Here is a 19,388-nt window from a genome sequence, read left to right on the forward strand (position 1 = left end):
CAATATTCGCAACAAACGACGGCAGTGGTTGCGTGAAACGAATATATATAGACTACCTAAATGACTGCTCTGTTTCGTGTCATTTCATGTTTCTTATGCTATATATTACATGCCAAGTCGGTTTACGACCGGAATGGCGACTGAGTCTCTGGCGCGCAGCTACCTACGGACTAGAAACACGCAGAGTGCCTGGAGCACTACTTTCTGTTGATGACTGCCTCCGTAGCGCCCTCGACGTTCAGGCAACGGGTGGCGCAGCAACAGGAAACTATTCGTGAAGAAAGATTTCCTAAGCCAATAATCTCTTAAGTTTAATGATAGTCGTTCGATAACATAAACAGCAAAGTCACCCTTGTCGGGGAGTCCATTGATCAGCATGCATCCATCCACAAAAACATATGGATGGTATGCGTACCTTTATGTAAGCAGAAGCAGTCGTCACTAAACGGCTAATTTTATTGGCACACTCCCTAAAATACCTTGACGGTTCGTAGGGCGTACGGGGCGAATCGATCCCCCCTCGCTGTCTCATATAAAAGTTTGAATCAATTACGTACTGGCACCATACTTCCAGTAGACTTACATTTATTCGATGGCTATGGGGCGAAGTGCGCCATCTTCGTTGTAAGCGAAAATTAGTCTCAAAACTACCACGCCTTGATAATCAAATCACGAAGTAAATAACATCGAAGAATAATAATACGTATTACCAAGCTAGTTCCGTGTAGTTTTCGGTAGTGAGGCCGCATGAAGGACACATGCATAACTGGAATAGTGACTAGTAGGCATTATTTCATATTTACTAGCTTGGTAGTGGCCTGCAGACAAATCACAGAACAGCGCTCTTTGTCACCATACAGCTATAGTAACGAATAAAAAACTACTGCGAAAAGTTCCACAAATTCATTTGACTGATTAACTACCGTACTCTTTAGGACACATCGGAGTGAAGCACCGCACAACTACTCTATTGCCCCTCCCCGACTTTCCAGCAGGACACGACTGAGTTCAAACTCGATCGTCATCATCAGGGTCGCAGCGAGCATCAAACACCCCCTTCGTAATTCCATCGATTTGTGTGCTACATTTAACAGATGCTGTATCCAATCGTATGTACCTCTGAGCTTGTTGTTTTCAAAATGAGCAAAACTTATTGGTAGTTTCCAGTAGGCTAAGAGCCGTATCCTTAGGATAATGATAACGGTGATATAGTCATCGTCATGTAGATAAATTGCATCTCCCCCTATAATTCTGCGAGAGTTTACTGTTGATTGTCGGCAGCGCAAGCGACCAGGCCGCCGTTGCCGCATCGCTTCCTAAAGCATATAGCCGTAGAAAAATTAGTAGCAGATAAAGGCGATAATCGATCATCCCTCGAACAATCAGCACATGCTTTAACGACACGAAAATAAGAAAAAAAATGACCATACGGCCATTAGAGTGAGTCGGTTTGATGACTAAGTAGATCAAAGCATGTCAATGGATCAGAAATCTCGCCTAGGATAAGTAGAACAACGGTGGCCATAGAGATCTGCGTTTTTGTACCATGTGAGTCCTGTTCTCCGAATCATCGCCGCTCTGTCGTAGATCTCGTCTGCTAGTTAGTCCAGCCGGTGGCTCGATAACTTTTTGCGCTTCGGTAGGAATTTCTCTATGTTTATTGGAAATTTACGCAATTGAGAAAATAATTTGTGGAAAATTCTTGTTGATCCGGCAAACGAAAAATAGATGCCTGTTGTCATTTAAAAAGTCAATCTTGACAAACCGCGATCTACGGCGAGCAATTCCATTCATCATACAGATATACTATCAATATATAGTGCATACTAACGTGAACTTCTACGTGAACGTCATTATTGCAGGAACGAAAGTTACATCGTAGACGTTGTTCACAGACGCAGAGTCATCATTTCGATTTAGTCCTGCCGACCATACGAAATCGGCCAGATTATAGACGAGAGCAGTCGATTTGAACGGTTCGATGAACGAGTTTCAAACGCAATCTCATTCCTCCTCTTGATGTTGCTTAACGGTAATGTACATTTCCCCACGAATACTGTCCCATGAGTAGCCGCCACTGTTTGGCAGTATAATCCATTGAGTAGCTAGATATAAGCTGTAGTCACTGATACAAATCGCCTGTTTATAAAAAAAAAAATCTGATCGTTGAATAACGGGCCAACGAGCTTTACAATCCCGCCCTGTCCGTAGATCACGTATCTGGTATGCGTTCTGCCTACTGTGCCCCATGAGCCTAGTCAAGTTCGACTTAGATTTTCGACGGCATAAAGTTTAATGGCGATGTGAGAAGATTCTTCTTCGAAAACGGCCTAAACGATCGAGAGCGGTAGGTTTAGTACGAGTTCGCATCTCCATCATATATATATATATATATATATATAGTGCTTGAATTTCAGGCCACGTTTTACGGCAGGCTCCTTATTCTACATCGTTCTTAACCATATAGGATATGCTGAAAAAATAACAATCAAGTTACCGTTTATTGGATCGTAGGAGTAAACGGATAGAGATAATGTGTAAGTCAGCATTGCAAAGTGCGTGAGACACGCAATGAAATTTGCTGCACGTTGAGGCAATTACGTACAACATTGTGAAAAGCATTGATTATCTAGTAGGGTCTTGATGTGTTTTACTATGCCTTTTGAAACTTTGATGATGTTAAGTTTCTAACGAGTGTGGTATTTGACAACCCAGCCCAGACGAACAGAGACGTTTTCGTAATGTAAGAGATAATGCTATAGAAAGTTCAGTATCAAATTTATGACCTCATTGCCCACTTAATCTGCTGCGTGAAATGTTACACTTTAGAGCATTAGACCGCATTAGAACAATTAGATCATAAAATATCCAGGCGAAAATTAATCCATAGGCCATGATGCCTATGTGCCTATTTCTGTTGCAAACGGCAAAAGTTACCAAAACGGAAATCAACTATTACCTATTTCGTTCTGTCCCCCCATTCCACAATGCATCGTATTATAAGCTTCCTTTTATCACCTTTTTTTTTTACTATTCTATAGTAACATCTACCGAGCAAAGTGTCTTCTGCCCAAGTCCATCTTGTAATAAAACTATTTTTAGGATATCGCTTTTAATTATTGGGAGCGTGAAATAATAAGCTCCCACACGCGCCCCTTACAACTAATCGACTGTTTCAACAACACAAGACACAATTACACTATCTCACCATTTTTCAGCTACCTTTTGTGCCACGGTTCATGTTTGACGGGTACTGCCAATACACAATATAAGCTGAACCAAATAACTATTTACCAGTTATTTGGTGCAGGTTATATTGTATATATTTACTAGAATAATGAACATATCGAAGATAATTAACTGTACTAAACACTTCTACCCTCACCAAGATCCTGGTACCTTTTCGCCATTTTTGCCATTGCTTTTTAATATATCTAAAAGCAGTCGGTCAGAAGCGTAATCATCCTGCAAGTTGTTCTAACCATAGCCGTATGATAGGCAGGAACTAGCGGTCTTACGCTAGTATATTTCGGGCAGTGTTCATTTAGTTATCGCGAGCGACAGTTAACACTTCGACCGCCAATGGTAGATTTTTTTCGTTGTCGTTTCGAAGCACAAACTACAAGTTCGTTGCGTCAGTAATTTGAATAACCAGGGTCTGCTTGTGGCAACACATTCTGCATGGTACTGCCATACGTGTACAACTAACAACGGGGACTTGTTGCGCGAATCAGCTACGCTAATTCCCACCCACCTACACTTCATTGCAGTGTTCACCTTGGACAGAAGATGCACTGAAGTAGTGGCACGACAGCTTACAAATGCACCAAAACCGACAGGTCATCGTTTAGAGTAGCATCATTTCCCAGAAACATGGTGGCACCATCGCTACCTAACATAAGCATTTTCAGAACAAGATATGTTATCCCGAAATAGTGCTACCCAAGTGTTATCACTGCCGAACAAAATTGTTAACTTTTGTTATCGTGTGGCCTGATTCAGATCGCTTCCTGTGTCCCTAGTTAATCGTCCGGCGAGCATTAAGAAAGGACTTGGATAGGACCAAGCCATGAGTTTGGAACATTTATGGCCTTGTGGCAAAATTCTTGTGCGTTTTCGATTACGCCCGTCCTGCCAGAGGTAGGGCAGATGTAGCCAACACCGCCTGAGATAGATTAGGGGCAACGTTGCTGGCGACGCGCCGCAGGTCTACTAGGCTAACTTATTCTTGCCGCAGTTGCCAAAGCGTTGCATCGATAATTATCGCAGCTAGCTTTTTTGCCTTCGCAATATAGATATACATACAGGTTCACAACAGTAGGAATAACGAAATCGAAAACTAGGTATAACACCGTGATATGAGGAAATGCGACGTTATTGTTACTGGCCAAGTTTTGTGATCGTTAAAAAATACGGAGAAGCTGTAACGGCCTGAGCTATACCCGTTCGGCAGTAGCAACAGCATTATAGGTGTTCAGGATGGAACAGAGATAAATTGACAGCAAGCGAGAGACTCGTAACAAATAAAAAAATATCTGTGTAACCTGGAAACTGCTGGTGTGCTTGAAACGGAAGCCGTTTGATTTTCTTAGTCTATAAGGCTATCTTTGTTTTATCCTGCAGAAATGTACCTAGTAATCCATGATATAAAGATTTTCATTTCCCGCGTGCCGCATTGGATTTCCATGGGACACTAACAACGGTGTTCTTCGACGGTCCGGACCCGCAATACAGCGGCTGGTTTTTGTGGCTACTTTAGACTCGAATATAGTGGGTATGGCGGTAGGGGAAAAAGAGCGAAATAAAAAAAAAGAGTGTCAATAAAAAAGTTTGAAAGTGGAAAGCTAAAGAAGGCAACATCATGAAGGATATATCAGGCAACTTGAAAGCTAAAACCAACCATCAAATAAGCCAGCGACCCAGAGTGGCCGGTCATAATCGTAACAATGGCAACAGGCCAAGCTGACGTCACGTGGGTACAGGCGCTATCGCCGACAATAATGATGGCGCAGCCGACCCGAAAGCATAAAGAAAACTCGCAATCTTTTACCAGAGCACAAGCAGTTGCTATCTGTGGGCAAAAGAAAGCATTACAAATTTGCTGTATTTGAAGGCTTATGTTGCTGACGCTTTTCCGTATTCCCAGATTTTGCCAATGTGTGGCGGTGTGCATCTGTCTGTGCTTGTGTGTGTTTAAGACCCATCTGTTGCATGTCTAAGCAAGCGAACGACAAATCGACCCAATCTACCTTCAATATGAAGTAGAGTCAAAAAGACAAGGCAAAAAATCGATGACCACTTTTTTGAACCAGCTCTGCAGTACACCGCTTCACGAAAGTAGCCTACACCGTTCGTGCTTTAACGAGACTGACTAAAAAAGACCGTAGGAGAAGGAAACACGAAGCCAAGACTGATCTGCTAGCCAGAAGCTAAAAGCTTTTTTACGGTAGCATTTGTTAGCCTCACGAGTTCCTAAAGTCTTACATACTGCTTTGCCGGCCATTTCCGCCCTGTCCTCACCACATGTAATCAGATGTGTTTAAACTATTTAAAGCTGGAAGCATTGTTATTTTTAGGATATTATTATTGTGAATCGGTCATAGATGTAAGCTACTGAAGTGGAAGATGGATGATACATATTAACGAAAAGGGAAAAAATAATGTGCTCTAAGACCTAAGACCGAACTTGTTGGAAACAAATTAAATCATTAGGGATAGTCTATGATAGATGTCCGATTTTAATAGCAGGAAACAAATATTAAGCCTGCCAATATCACCGGGTATTAAATGTTTGACTATCTGCATTGGACTACCTAAGAAAACGCATAGGAACGTCGAGAAAATGGCGTTTAAAAGCATTACGGTCAAACAGTTGAAGTATGAGGTTTTATCCTCTGGTTCAATGCTCTAGTTTGATATAGGTTATTCCGCAACGGAATGTCTCCTATAATATGAAAACGAGTTAACTGTAAAATTAGTTTCATTAAAAATTCAAGTTTTTCCATCTATAAAAAAATGTCGTTCTATATCGGGAGCCAGTATTCACTTCGCCTTAGTGTTCCTTAGTAGAATTCGCTATTTTAGGACACCCAACATATACGGCGTTTCGAATCCAATAGATGAATTTGGTGTAAGAGTCTAAGCAAACGTTGCTCAGATTAAAAATATTCGCTTAGGTTCTTCTCGAACGTTTTGATTGAATTAGGTAATAGCCGTATCCAACCTAAAAAGGTACGATCTTTGCGTCATAACCACAATTGACTCCCGACCACAAACTGAAGGATCAGTTTCATCTGAGGTTGGTCTTCATCAGCCGGCCACCCACCATAAACATGCTTCGTCCAAGAAGAAGCCTTAGGTATAACATAGCACAGCCTGTGGGCAGTGCGCTGTACTGACATGACGTCATCACCGCGCCCCTATGTATTCCGCATACCTGTCTCTTCTATACTATATAATATTGTGTTTCGCGTAAAAAACAATATTGCAAAATATATTCATGTTTTTTTCCCAAATTAACAAAATTTGTACCGGAGTAAAAACTATAAAGAAATATGTTGTGCGCACACAGTAACCTTATACCTATCTAGAGAAGCTCAAAGATGTGAGAGGTGTTGAAAGGAAGGTGTGAGCCCAAAGATGGCAGCTTTCTAATCTAAGATATCGAAAAATAAAAATTTGTTGACTTACAATTAATTGTGCCTATTGTTTTGTTTGTGCATAAAGCTAATTCTGTCTATCATATGTGCTATGCCATGTTAGCGTCCATGTTTTAAATTCTCCATTTGTCATTATTTGTTCGGTTTTCCACTGCGTAGCGTTTCCCTAATTTGTTCATCACATTGTGTGTAGCATTGTATCGTTTAGAACGCCATCCTCGTGCTTACCAAAGCTCTGATACTAATTCGATCTTTCTGACATTGTTGTGGTCATTGCCACCATTATCAGCAGCAGCAGTGCCCTAATCACCAGTGTCCGTACCGTGCCGCTAGGGATTAGTTATAACTAGACTATCTTCAGCAGCGGTTTCTTTCTGTTTCCTCGCGTCAGTATGTATCATACGCCAGTCTACTCCCAGCTACAGAAAACCAGAGACGTTTTCCCATTTTATCTCCTTTTTCATCGTACTAGAAATGGCACTACCACTACAGTCGACCGAGTAACGCCCAGCTGCCGCTGTCGTTGGCGCGCGCGCAGCTACTGCGTGAAAATAATCGAGTTTACCAAAACAACTCATCATTGAGATGAGCCAAGCTAGATGCCGAAATCTATAGAAACGAGCATTCCGCTTTCTGTGGTACGCGCACCGACAGACACATATTACCAAATAAACGTACTAATCTATTTACATAATGTTTCTATCGTATCTCATTGCTTTCTGCGTAGACGCGTCCTATAACGTTTGTTCGGTTGTACGGGAGCTGCACGGTACATTGCTACTAATCGTTGCACACCGGAGACACATTTGCGTCGGGTGAGATGGTATGAGCGCAAACGGCTGCAGTGGCAGCCGTGCAAGCCAGCACACGTTCGAAAGAACGACGACGAAGCTCTTACTAGCTGATTTCGTATGAAGTATCGCCAACGAGTTGCTATGTTGACGTTGATTACCTCGACTGATGTCAGTTCGTATGAGGAACAAGGGCCGATGGCAGTGTTTAGTATCAGATGTTATCATAATACGTATTTATTGAAAGCTATTGATTAGACCGTTTGAGCTCCTCCTTTACAATCATCAGATGATGATAAATTATGTTCATGATGTAGCTCCTTGCCAAACATTTTTGGTTTCGTAATTGAATGTTACATAATAATTTTTCTTCAATAATTTTCAAATAATTTTTCAATTTCGATTAGATAGCAGACCGTTCAGAGGTTCGTTTTGTAATTTACTATGGATTAGAAATTGCCAGGGCATCGGAGTTTGAGCCGAAAAGTATCAACAACGCTGGCCGTACGACAGTAGATACACATTTAATGGTTAGTTAGTACATGTGTTAAACAATATGTAGCAGCAATGCACGGGCACAATTGGACATGTCGAACGTTCGAAACACTGCCTATTCATATGCGAACCAAATGTAGCATATATATTAGGTTATGTCGAACCGCAAACATATTCTACATAGATCATACACAACAATGGAGTGGCCCTGTTATAAAAGACCGCACCAGCAAACTCGGATTTTAATATAACGCCTGGCTACATTGTTTGTGCCTTACTGATGTTGGACAAAGGCCCATATGCACTGTTTCCATACGTGTCTAATATGCTTATTTTCACAACTCTCACATCAACCGCTGCCGGTCGAACGTTTAGGATAACACCTGATTTAGGTGCCTAATTTCATTGTTTTTGCGCATCGATTAATTGCCCTAGAAATTTTTCTAAACAAAGATAAAAGTCAAAGCAATTTCGCCACACTCACCAACCGGCCAATGTTCCTCTATATTTTCTGTTTGCAGGGGTCGGCGTCGTTAGGCGATGTTCAGCAATTAATCGACAATATTGTCATGATTGGCCAATGATCAATCCATTACGATTCAAAACCAGCGGCGGCGCTGTCGACACTAAAACGACAGACATTATGGAATGATGGTTGCTATACCCCAATAATAAGCATCTATACAGATTGCCCTGTGCTGTGTTGGGGTGGAGTCCCATCTAGCCACTGCACTGCCCCACATGGACAAGCGTCCATTAGCGGCTAACCGATCAGCGGGCTAGCTAGAATACCCTAAGTGTGATCACAAGCTCAACTTCATATACGAGAAATGCACGCACATTAACAAACGTCAGGTACACCGATGATAACAGATTTATTCGACTAGCTTACTCAGAAACAATACGACATCTAGAACCGAATGACTATATCTCGGAACTGATAGTCGTAACACAACTAGACCGAATAGCTGCGAAGCTTTAACGTTGAAGTTAAAACTTCACGATGCGACAATCGTTCCAATGGCAACCATAACAACTGGGAACAGCAGCGACAGGCCCAGATACAAAAGATTCTAACACGAAAAACTACGCCTTCCTTGGCCCAACATCGAGCATTAGCCATTTCACCGTTCGACGGTTGACACTCACCGAATCGAAAAGGATACTGAGTACAGCTGACAAGATGAGCCACGCAGTCGGTCCACGAATCACTGAGCATAGGAGAAGGCCTCCATTAGCATTACAAAAAGCACCGTTACCGCTTGTGGAAAGACACGAATTAGCTGGTTGCTCCAGTGACCAGCTTACTTCTTGTCGGCGCGTTGTTTCTCTAAGAACGCTCCTCCTTAGCCTTATCTTGGCTAGTTAATTTTGTGATTCTCCTATCAGTCGAGCGAGAGACCCCGCACTGGATAGCAGGCTTGGCGTCGACCCAACTAGGCCAAAACGACGCGGGCCGTACTGCTCTTCGATGAAGATCAAGTTAGAGAAGTGAAAAGATGAGCACCAAGTAAGAGAGCAGGCAACAGTTGACACGACTTCCCAGCGAAGAGTGTCCCGAAATGTACGTACTCTAAACTTCAAAGTCGTCGTTGTATCCTTATGGGTCTTTTGCTCTGTTGAAACGCGTGCACTTGTCCTATACGACACGCTTTGCACTATTGTTGCCACCATTGATAATCAATTCGATAGTACTTTTCAGTAGTTTGAAGTGCTATGCATTGCAATGCTAACTAGACTCGCCGCCGGCCAATATTAGCATCAGGCAACGGCATCACCCGTTGTAGTTCGCTACTCATCGCGGTCAGCTGGGTACCAGCGGTGGTGGGCAGGAGAAGTAAGAAGAAATTCTTACAGAATTCTTACAGCAGATGACATATACACAGTCACGCCCGCTCATATACACCGACAGCCAATGAGAGAAACAGCTTTTGACTTAAGGAGCTGGCCATCACTTCTTATGACGTTTGCCCCCTTCGGCGCTTTGCCACATACGCACCAGTAACGTCGTTGCAGTCGCCGTCTGCAGGAAGAGCCACCGCAACGGTCAGTCACACACTAGTCAGCGCTCACCGCAGACCGAACGACGTATAAACGCTACTGTGCCCAACAGCAGTGAGAAGCACAAGACTGAGTGACAAGCAACAACCCGAGTACACCCCCACCTCGTCGAACTAGCACTTCGCTGGCTGACTCCTTAACTGATAGTGCGTTTTGTCTGGGCATCGAATAAGCGATTAGTGGCATGCATCTGACACGTACGCTACCGCACTGCCGCAATTGTACGAATGCAGTAAATAGCAGCGACAGCTATACGGTGAAAACTGTAGTAGGTAAATACAGAATTTTTTCACGTTTGGCCACCCTTGTCTATGCGTGATCGGTAGACAAGATCCGTAGTATCTATATTGCCTACGGGTGATGTTATACGTAAAAAAAAACACTACCATTACGACCATTACCGCACTGACGCTAACGTTGGACGATGGCTAGGTGCGATGAGCCAAACGGAGCTGCTGTCCTCATTGACGAACTGCAAAGGCCATCACTGCTGATGGTGACAGCAGCGAGTGGGACGCAGTGAGATCTACGGCAGATTGTCCATTCCCTCGCCTGGCAAAGGTAGCCGCCAGCTATTCAGTGTAATGCGTGCGCAAACTTGGTCGGATTTGTGTATTTAGTCTTGACAAGACTAGATGTAGCCCAAGAATCCAGCTGAAATAGAGCAATTCGTCGTTCAAATCAAACTAATTGATCGAAGTAACTACTACATGATAACTACATAGTATAAATAATTAATACAATTTCTTCCATCTATAAAACGGTAGAAACATGTCGGGAGTAAACGTGAACTCTTTTGCTCATTATAATATGAAGCGACACAATGTTTGTGAAGGAATTGAAATAGAAAAAATGAAAATAGACTGTTCGTATAGAACGTGTAGAGAGGACAACTTGAAGTTTCCGTTCGGCTACAACATCGAAAAGCTAATGATTGCGCTCTATTGCATATAGTTTAATGGTCTATATATTTTACATGTAAGCAATAAGTTTGCTCTGTGCGATGTGAGTAGCAGTCTGACTGCTCAGGCAAACGACATCAAACGTCTATATCTTCAAACATAATCATCTTCTCTTTGAAACGTCCTGTTCATATGCGGTTCATTTGGCAAAGTTTAGTGAAACAGCTTAATCGGACAGTTCGTGGCATCATTAACTTTCGACAATCTTTACTACTTGCCGTTGATTTAGCGGACGCGAGAACGGTGAGGGGGAGGCGGGGGTCAAAGTGGAGAGAGGGCTAATGTTTGGAGTTCGCAGGCGCGACTAGACCGACCACATGGTTGACTACCCGCGAGTCCTCAATACCAACGTCTGTACCGTAGCGCAGCTTCTCAGGTATGCGAAGAAGTAAATTTTACGAAATCTATCAAATATGAACAGTCAATAGAGCCAATAGAAGATTCGTAACATCGTCTACGTCCTCATGCTACTATTATGAGCTATAACGATATATTTCCTTGTTCCCGATCGAAATATGTGCATGTTTTAGACATTTAGTAAACAATTGTGCTATAAACAAAGATATAACTTGATATTTACTCGAATTACTGAATAAACTCTTAAGCGGATTTACATGGTAGAAATGAGTGTAAAGTGACGCATCGTAACATAGAATCAAAAGCAATGTTTTTACCTACCTGTTGAGGTTTTCTTTTTTAGGGTCTATCGATTGCGGTGCTCATAAGAAAAACTCTTACTGAATTGACACATAGGCTTAGATAACCGGTGACCTAGCATTGTATTTCATTATAATATACAATAGCAGCCGTAGTGACAATAGTTAGAAACATCGACGCTACTGTTACCAAGTATAAACAAAATGAAATGTGAAACAGTCGCGCCAAAATACGCGAGTAATAAACATCTGTTTATTACCTAACGATGCAGAGTTCAAACCGCAACTCTACAGACACATTACAAATTTCAGAACTGAGATTGGCCATAGGCTCTACTCGGGTGTCGACACTGATCTATCATGCTTACAACTCCGCTCGGGAGAATGGCCAGCTCTGAGGGTTACTGCGATCCTGACACATCTCCGGTGCTTTCGTTATTAAGGAGCCAGCCTATGACACGAATATGTGCTCCCATGGTACGTTATTCGAAGCAGTCATTTCGGCAGCTAGTACGTCTCTATGGCGTTGATGTGGCATATACCCCAATGATATTGGCAGACAGCTTTACTAAGAGCGCAAAAGCCAGGTAAACTATGCTTCTGGTATTATGTACCTTGTCGAATAACGCTTCTTGATTTCTGCTAGCGAAGGAAAATATCGATACCATAGCTCTTTTATGCCTTCTAGCTCAATGCGATGAACACAAATACTTGTGTCGTAGACATTTTTAGCACAGTTTAAAATTCTACTAACACGTCAGTCATAGTATTCACTGTCTGCATTTTGTTGTCGCTTACAGGAATGCTGATTTCTCCACGTCCTCAACAGATCGCCCTCTCATTGTACAGGTTGCTTCCAATTGTTCCGAAGAGTTCGCTTTGGCAGCAGAAATGGTGACCCCTCTTTCGGATGGAATAGATATAAACTGCGGCTGCCCTCAACGGTGGGCCGTTCAGGAGCATTACGGTCAGTTGCTAATGTGTGTATATATTTGTTCTGCTTATCTACTTGGTATCACACACACTCCTCTGCTTATAGCCATGGCTAAAAATATAGTCTAACAGTTCTACCTGACAATTTGAAGGTTCCAACTACTACAAAGCTTCTAAAGGGCAAACTATTTCTATAGAAGTGTCGTTTTTTACGATAATAACTTCATAGCATCTGACATTTAGTCGTAGGATGTTCCGCGTGATATTCAACCCATAAATATGCGTCCCGTTACAGGCTGCTGGATGTTGTCGCAGCCCGATCTCGTTGCAGACATGATATCAACGGCAAGACGAAGGCTACCGTCTCGCTTTACCGTTTCCATAAAAATACGTCTAAAAGAAGATCTTCGGCAAACTGTGGAATTCGTACGGCGAATGGAGGCAGCTGGCGTGAGCTTTCTTACGGTTCACGGCCGAACGCAGCAACAACGGGTCGAGCCTCCGAATTTGGAAGCGGTGAAACTCTTACGAGAAAGTGTAAACATCCCGGTCGTACACAATGGTGCATATATATACATACAAATATATTTATATACGTTGCCACAATAACAATAACGAATTAATATTTTCATCAGAATAGAGCACCGATGGGAGTCAGCAATTTGAAAGTTCTCGAGGTTTGATGCTTGTCTTGAGGCTTGCCGTAAAAAGGGCGGCAAGGAAATCAGTAATAGAGAAAAAATCAATAGTAAAAAAAGGGAACAGCAGCACCTATCCAGTTTCACGTATGGATTTTGGTTAGTTGAATTCTAGTACAGCCAGGGACGCCGCGTTATCAACTAAAGGATTAATTTCAGCAACTAGAGCTATTGTATTTGATCATATTCTGGAACGTCATATAAAATCTTTTGTTGTCTATTTATAACGATTACATGTACGTTGCAGGTGGCATAAATACGCTGCAAGAGGCTGAAGATACTTGGAGCTTCACAGGGGTCGCAGGAATAATGGTTGCGCAAGGTCTCCTTAACAATCCTGCTTTGTTCGACGGGTAAGATAAATTGGTAGGCTCCTACTGACAGGATTCAACTAAGCCCCAGCTAACGCTAGTTATCGATTCCCTACAAAGGATATGCGGTGCCGCTTAATGTGCACGAACGGCGAGTTAAGTTCGAAAGGCTTGGTGTATTGGACAAAAACAACGCAAGATTTTTCCCCTTTAAAGCTAAGACCTAAGCCAATAAACGTAATCAACATATCTGTGTATGTCTCTGAATAGAGTCGAGCGTTCTGTAAAATGTTAGATTAGCATAAGTATCTTCGAACGTAGGCCTGTCTTGAAGTTATCTTGATCTCTTAAACCCGATTTCTTTTTTGAGAATATTAACAGTCATCTGCCTAAGAACTAAGTTTTTCTACCAACCTCTACCCACTTAAGGCACCCACATACCCCGGAAAGCTGTGTGAGCAAGTTCTTGGACGTAGCTACAAAATACGGGACTCAATTCTCGCATTTTCAACACCACGTCTCCTACATGGTCAAGGATTTACTGCCGCGAGCCGATCGTCATCAAATCAACCTCCTCGGAAGCACGGCGGCCATTATCGACTTTCTAGGCGACAGAGGAATTATTTAGGAACGCATTGAAAACGTTTCAGAGGCTAGAGAAAAAGAAACCTGTACATAATTAGAATGGTACAATATATATATATATATATATATATATATATATATGTGTGTGTGTATATATATACGTATGTCAAACACTGTATATAGTGTTTACTTTGTGCTATTTATTCGTTACTACTACATCATTGCGCTGCATGCGCGAATAAAGCATTTGATAGATGCTACAAAAATAAATAAACGCCATCATCGCCTTTTATCTATATGTATATATACGTGTCTATATCATAGCTATACCAGTAGCTATATATAAGCTGCAATTTTATCAGCGATTGATCAGTTAATATTTCGGTGCATAAAGTCAGGCTAAGCAATGTACTTATTGAGATAAAGCATACTCACAATGTAGTAAACAATGATTATCCCGTTTACGTTACATGGTTCGGTAAATGGATAGGGTACATCAGGAACGACAAATACGCGCACACATCAGACTGACTTATCTACTAGACAAAACGCTCTTTTCTGTCAATGTATTACAATTATTTAGATATATTCAAGCTAATTCATTGAGATGACATTTATTCAAGTGGAGCCGACCGTTTTTTGCTTGGCCTGAACAAAACTGGCGATGTAGTTAAATGCAGTAGTGAAATGGCTGTTGGTGACGTGAACGCCTGTTTTTTAGGCGGAGAGAACTTCAGTTGTCTGGTGAGTCGTTTACGAGGTGTCACTCGAGGACCCTTTCGTGTTGGACTCGGTTCTGTTGCAGGCGATGGAGCAATCGCGGGTCCAACTAGGTGCTCCCTATCGATAACGACATTTTCTTTGCTTGGTGACATGTTTGCCTTGCTGCGCTTTGTCGGGCTAACGCTTAAAGACTTGTTTTGGGTCGCCATTGTTGCGGATTGTTTCACGGGCGACTCGGCAATCTCGTCAACGTCGTCCTCATCACCTGCTGAAGCACCACCCTGGGAACCGTTCAAAATTGAGGATCTTCTGCGGAGGCGTTCCTGATGCCGGTGAACGCGATTGGGTGCCTGTTTGGTAACGGGCGTTTCCGGCACAACTTGCGTTTTCAAGATTCGTTTGCCCTTGGGCGTTGTGGGTATATTGCGAGAGGAAGACTGCCGCTTCTGTGGAGATAACGACGTAGCCAAGGGATTTGTCGATGTTTCTGGTTTCGTAATGCGTACGGATCGCCGACGGGGTATTTCGATTTGACGCTGTTGGTTCAGTTGCTGTTGGGAGATATTGGCCGACGATAATTTCCGAAGGACAGTGGCTTTATGTGAATTGGTACCCATCGGAGCTGAACGAGGCATCGAATTGATAACTGAGCTTCCGCCCAAAGAAGAAATTCCGGACATTGGCTCAGCGAACGATCCCATTGAGCTTATATCTTCCTCTTCGTCTGATTCGGGAAACAGTGGCAAATCAAACTCTTCAGCAAGATCCTCAAGTAGTGGTCGCACCGCCTCTAGGTAAAGAGCTTTGAGGGTTTCTCGAATAAAATCAAATAGATCCCGTGGCGACGTAAGAAACAATAGCTTTCTCATTGTGGCTATGACGTGTTTCCTAATTTTGTCGGTATTAGCTGAAGTGAGGCAGGCAAGCTCGAACGAGATGAGAATATAAGTCCTGCATTCGTTAGCCCATTGGACTTTGTTTAGACATGACTGCAGCGGTGGCTTGAAGTTTTCTTCGATAAACGCTATCGTTTTCACAAAGTCACTTTCGAAAAAGTGCATGCTTGCCGAAACAATACTCTGGGCAGAGGTGGTTGCATTTAGCTTATTGTCGATGGCCTTCTCGTACGTGTGTCGTAGACCCTGGAGCAAAGTCGCTTCAGAGTTGTAGTTCTCCGGTGGGCCACAAATGCCCGTAGTCGTTTGGTCCTGTTGAACGGTGTCGGGCAATGGTTCGACTTCCAGTTCACCGAACTCGTGTTCGGTAGCTGTTTGTACATCCGAGGCAAACTCGTAGATGTATGCCAATCGGTTAACGAGAGTTTTTGTCCTGGTTTTTTTGCCGTCGGACGGTTGTACTTTGTGGTAACATTTTTCAAGCAAAGCACCGTGAAATAGAAACTCGGATGGTACTTCACTAAATTCGAATTTTGTTAAATTCCTGTCTGTAAGAGTAACTAGCGCACCTATTGAGTCCGCCACAGACTTGAGCATAAATGTCGATCGTCCACAAGTTAAAAGTGCTACTTTCCTCGATAATTTCAGTTCTATTAGCACTCGGTGAAAATGAACATCTGATGATACAACAAAAAACAATGCTTGACTCCGTTGTAGCACTGACGTAACGGTCGGTTCGTCCACGACCTGCTCCATCATCAGTTCCATATCCGCTGCCTCAAACTGCATCTGGGAGCGAACACTTGTTGGAAGTACGGTAACGTTAAGCGGTTCATTAAGTCTACCTGTTCGGTTGAAGCTAATCGAACAATTAGCGGTTATTCGATCGAACTTAGGGGTTCCGGAACAACTCTGTAATAGGCGGGTCACCACAAGAGAGGGCGGTGCCATCATTGTTGAATAGTACGCACACTCCGATGGGAAAAAGCCACATAACTGAACAAGGTCGCGCATCCGCAAGAAGAGACATTTAGCATTGTTAGCGCCCGAGGATGTGTGCAGCGCACCCTGCGAATCGTGCACCCACGTAAGTTCGATACGGCTTTCCTGAAGGCATTTATTCAGGCTTGGAGTGACGAGCTCATCACGTATCCTTGCCAGCGTACCGCATGGCATACGAGCAAACAAGAACAGGCGGTTTCCATGCTCATATTCAGAGGTACTGGCGAGCGCTTGTTGGGAGGAGAGTACCGCTGATACAGTCGAACAGCGTCGTTTGCGTAAGTGCCTGCTTGCCTTCACCGGAGAGCAGACACTTACGGAGTGCCAAGCAAAATCGGTTATCGAGCGGGAAACAGCCCACCGAATGGTTTCTAGTCGTGAAGTGGATCCAGCATTGCAAGACGATGGTTTACCATCCTCGGAAGCAGACGCGCCTTGACCAAGCTGAGCCTCAAATTCCTCGAAAAGGTTCGTACTTGGCGCGGCAAAGTCCACAGGCTGTACCTGTTTGGGAAAATTTGGGAAAAATATGCAACGTATTAACAAACGCACATTACTGATGTATTTATAAACAGTTGCACCACTGTGTTGGTTAAAAAAATATTTAATAGTTCCTGGAAATGACTAAATCTTTCAGCCGATATTTTAGTATTTTCAGTATGGAACGATACGTTGAATGCGGGAAGATAGTTCTACACACTGGAAAAATGGCCAAATGCTACCAAGAATGATTAGCATTAAAAATATTCGTAAATATGTTATGTGAGCTTGGACCAGCCGAAAGGTCCATGCTCACGTTCAGAAACTCTGAACTCTGAAGTTTTTATTTAAAGCGAACCTTTTGCGAACGAGGACCCTCGGAGTCGAATAAGAGGTAGCCAAATTTACAACGACTGCTCGGCCACGCCGTTAGCAATTGTAGACAAGAATACCTGCGATAAAAGAGGCAAAGTCAATGAAACTGTACGGGAAAAACGTTTACGGTTTTCCTTTATCGTTCATTAACGTCAACTAGTAGCTATGTGTAGGTGGAATCAAACTTCGTAGCCCTGAAATTGCCCCATCAAAAGTATCGTGCGGATACTATTTACAAGCTCAATCACATGCTTATCGTTCGGGTGCGAAAAAAAAGGCCATTCGAAAACAATTTTTGCAGCTAAACTACGTGACACATTACGTACTAGAACAAAACGAAGTACTATGATGCTAAACGTAACAGGGTTAACAATAGACATGAGCATGAAAAGGGCATGATCGGAGATATTAAATATTGATAAATGTCATCGTTCCTATTTGAGAAATTTGTCGTCTGTTAATATTAAAAAAATGCGATATTTTTATACGCAACGTTAAAGAAATGCATAGTTCTTACACAGAAATAATCATGGTGTGATATTTAGATATTAGCTACATCGGAAACTATTAGTTACCCAAGTTTTCATCTCACCATACAAGTGGAATACGGTTATACACCTACCTGACAGCGGCCGTAATCTCTTCGTCCTGTAGCCAGGAAACATCAATGAGAAACGCTATCTGCGTCATATTTGTGCCAGTTTTTCATTAACCACATCGAGTTGGTGTCCTCGCGAAGCTTATCTTAGCACCTGACTAGAAACGTTTTCACTGCCTTCGAATCCTGTGACGACGAACGTCGTACGGAAACTATCGGAGACACACTATCACCCAGGTCTGAAATGTATCTTTGTTTCTTTCACATTGTCCAATTATGATCTTTTACGTTTCTGTTTGTTTTTTTTTTTGTGTTTCGCTACGAACAGTGAAGACCAGCGGACTATTTGTTGCTTTTTTGTAGAGTGACAGTTAACTTCAATTCGTTCTTTTTTCGTTACATGAGTGCCATCCTTGAGTAAACTATTACAACAGATTGGCGCTGTTGAACACTGAACGAGAAAGGCAAACGTCGACAGAAAAAGCTCTAGTGAAAGTCTATGCTCACTCCACTTTACCCCTTAGAGACGGAAGACTTCCCGCTGCGCCAATCAGCTGACTTTAAACGCGGCACCCAATTTGCGCCAGTGATGAACGCATCACTAACAATGGAAACCACGACCAGTGCTGAGTCCCTCAGGCGGCCTATGGACCTAACCGATCTACACTGATGGACACGTGGGTAACTTGTGGGCTCTTATTCTACTTATTTTAATTGTGTGCTGATCGCCAAAGTCAACTGTCAAACAACGACGAGACTGCAAAAAACTGCCGAAAATTGCTACCATAAACATTTTCCTTATTTGATTTCTTCTGTACGTAGGTGATATTGATAGAAGTGGACGAACTTAACTTACTAGTCGCTTGTAAGAATCATGGATAAAACACCTAGTTAGCTTGGCACATAACACAGAGAGATCTGGGTCAAAATTGTCCATTGGTGACAAGAAAATAATTTCGCAGAAATTTTCCGTTCGTTGTTTTCTCACTTTTGCACTGATCAATAAATAAGTGCATAATAGTATGCAAGGTCACGGACCCTTTACAGTGGTCTTAGGAATCATTCAAAAATATATTCAGTTATGATCTTTTTTAGTAGAACTGGCCTCAGTGGTTCCCCCGCTTGACGTTTGGCAGCAGCCAATCGAATCTTGATCTTAAACT

General features: G+C 42.6%; 3 protein-coding genes across 9 annotated transcripts in view; 1 reads left to right on the forward strand and 2 right to left on the reverse strand.

Moving 5' to 3' along the window:
• The window catches only part of LOC111261776 (junction-mediating and -regulatory protein), a 26,173-nt gene extending 14,969 nt beyond the window's left edge, over nucleotides 1-11,204 (reverse strand). For 2 of the 7 annotated variants that reach the window (XM_086968838.1, XM_022835522.2), the window contains exon 1: nucleotides 10,408-11,204. Coding sequence is in view for 1 of the 7 variants with exons in the window: in XM_022835520.2 (XP_022691255.1) it covers nucleotides 9,095-9,164 (70 nt within the window). In the remaining 6 variants the exon portion in view is untranslated. Of the gene's footprint in view, nucleotides 1-9,094; nucleotides 9,691-10,392 lie in introns of those variants that run through there. The other 5 variants (XM_022835525.2, XM_022835521.2, XM_022835523.2 and 2 more) reach the window with 4 other exon arrangements.
• A 48-nt stretch (nucleotides 11,205-11,252) lies between these two features.
• On the forward strand, nucleotides 11,253-14,455 carry Dus4 (Dihydrouridine synthase 4). Its single transcript, XM_022835527.2, has 6 exons — nucleotides 11,253-11,344; nucleotides 11,937-12,211; nucleotides 12,425-12,591; nucleotides 12,853-13,119; nucleotides 13,503-13,608; nucleotides 13,996-14,455. Exons 2-6 carry the CDS (start codon nucleotides 11,985-11,987, stop codon nucleotides 14,192-14,194), a joined length of 966 nt encoding a protein of 321 aa, XP_022691262.1. The 5' UTR covers nucleotides 11,253-11,344; nucleotides 11,937-11,984; the 3' UTR covers nucleotides 14,195-14,455.
• On the reverse strand, nucleotides 14,330-18,793 carry LOC111261773 (uncharacterized). Its single transcript, XM_022835515.2, has 3 exons — nucleotides 18,250-18,793; nucleotides 17,611-17,704; nucleotides 14,330-17,276 (listed from the first exon to the last, which is right to left on the reverse strand). Exons 1-3 carry the CDS (start codon nucleotides 18,315-18,317, stop codon nucleotides 14,766-14,768), a joined length of 2,673 nt encoding a protein of 890 aa, XP_022691250.1. The 5' UTR covers nucleotides 18,318-18,793; the 3' UTR covers nucleotides 14,330-14,765.
• Nucleotides 18,794-19,388: the final 595 nt, after the last annotated feature.

Source organism: Varroa jacobsoni, unplaced genomic scaffold (genome assembly GCF_002532875.2).
Source record: "Varroa jacobsoni isolate VJ856 unplaced genomic scaffold, vjacob_1.0 scaffold_593, whole genome shotgun sequence".
Taxonomy (NCBI): Eukaryota; Metazoa; Arthropoda; class Arachnida; order Mesostigmata; family Varroidae; genus Varroa; species Varroa jacobsoni.

Excerpts from the sequence above, each read along its gene's own strand:
- Dus4 (XM_022835527.2), top strand. The coding sequence starts at position 11,985 with ATGCTTACAACTCCGCTCGGGAGAATGGCCAGCTCTGAGGGTTACTGC. Across the intron at positions 12,592-12,852 it reads GGCCGTTCAGGAGCATTACG|GCTGCTGGATGTTGTCGCAG; the intron begins GTCAGTTGCTAA and ends GTCCCGTTACAG. Across the intron at positions 13,609-13,995 it reads AATCCTGCTTTGTTCGACGG|GCACCCACATACCCCGGAAA; the intron begins GTAAGATAAATT and ends TACCCACTTAAG.
- LOC111261773 (XM_022835515.2), bottom strand. The coding sequence starts at position 18,317 with ATGACGCAGATAGCGTTTCTCATTGATGTTTCCTGGCTACAGGACGAA. Across the intron at positions 17,705-18,249 it reads GAGATTACGGCCGCTGTCAG|GTATTCTTGTCTACAATTGC; the intron begins GTAGGTGTATAA and ends CTTTTATCGCAG. Across the intron at positions 17,277-17,610 it reads AGGGTCCTCGTTCGCAAAAG|GTACAGCCTGTGGACTTTGC; the intron begins GTTCGCTTTAAA and ends TTTCCCAAACAG.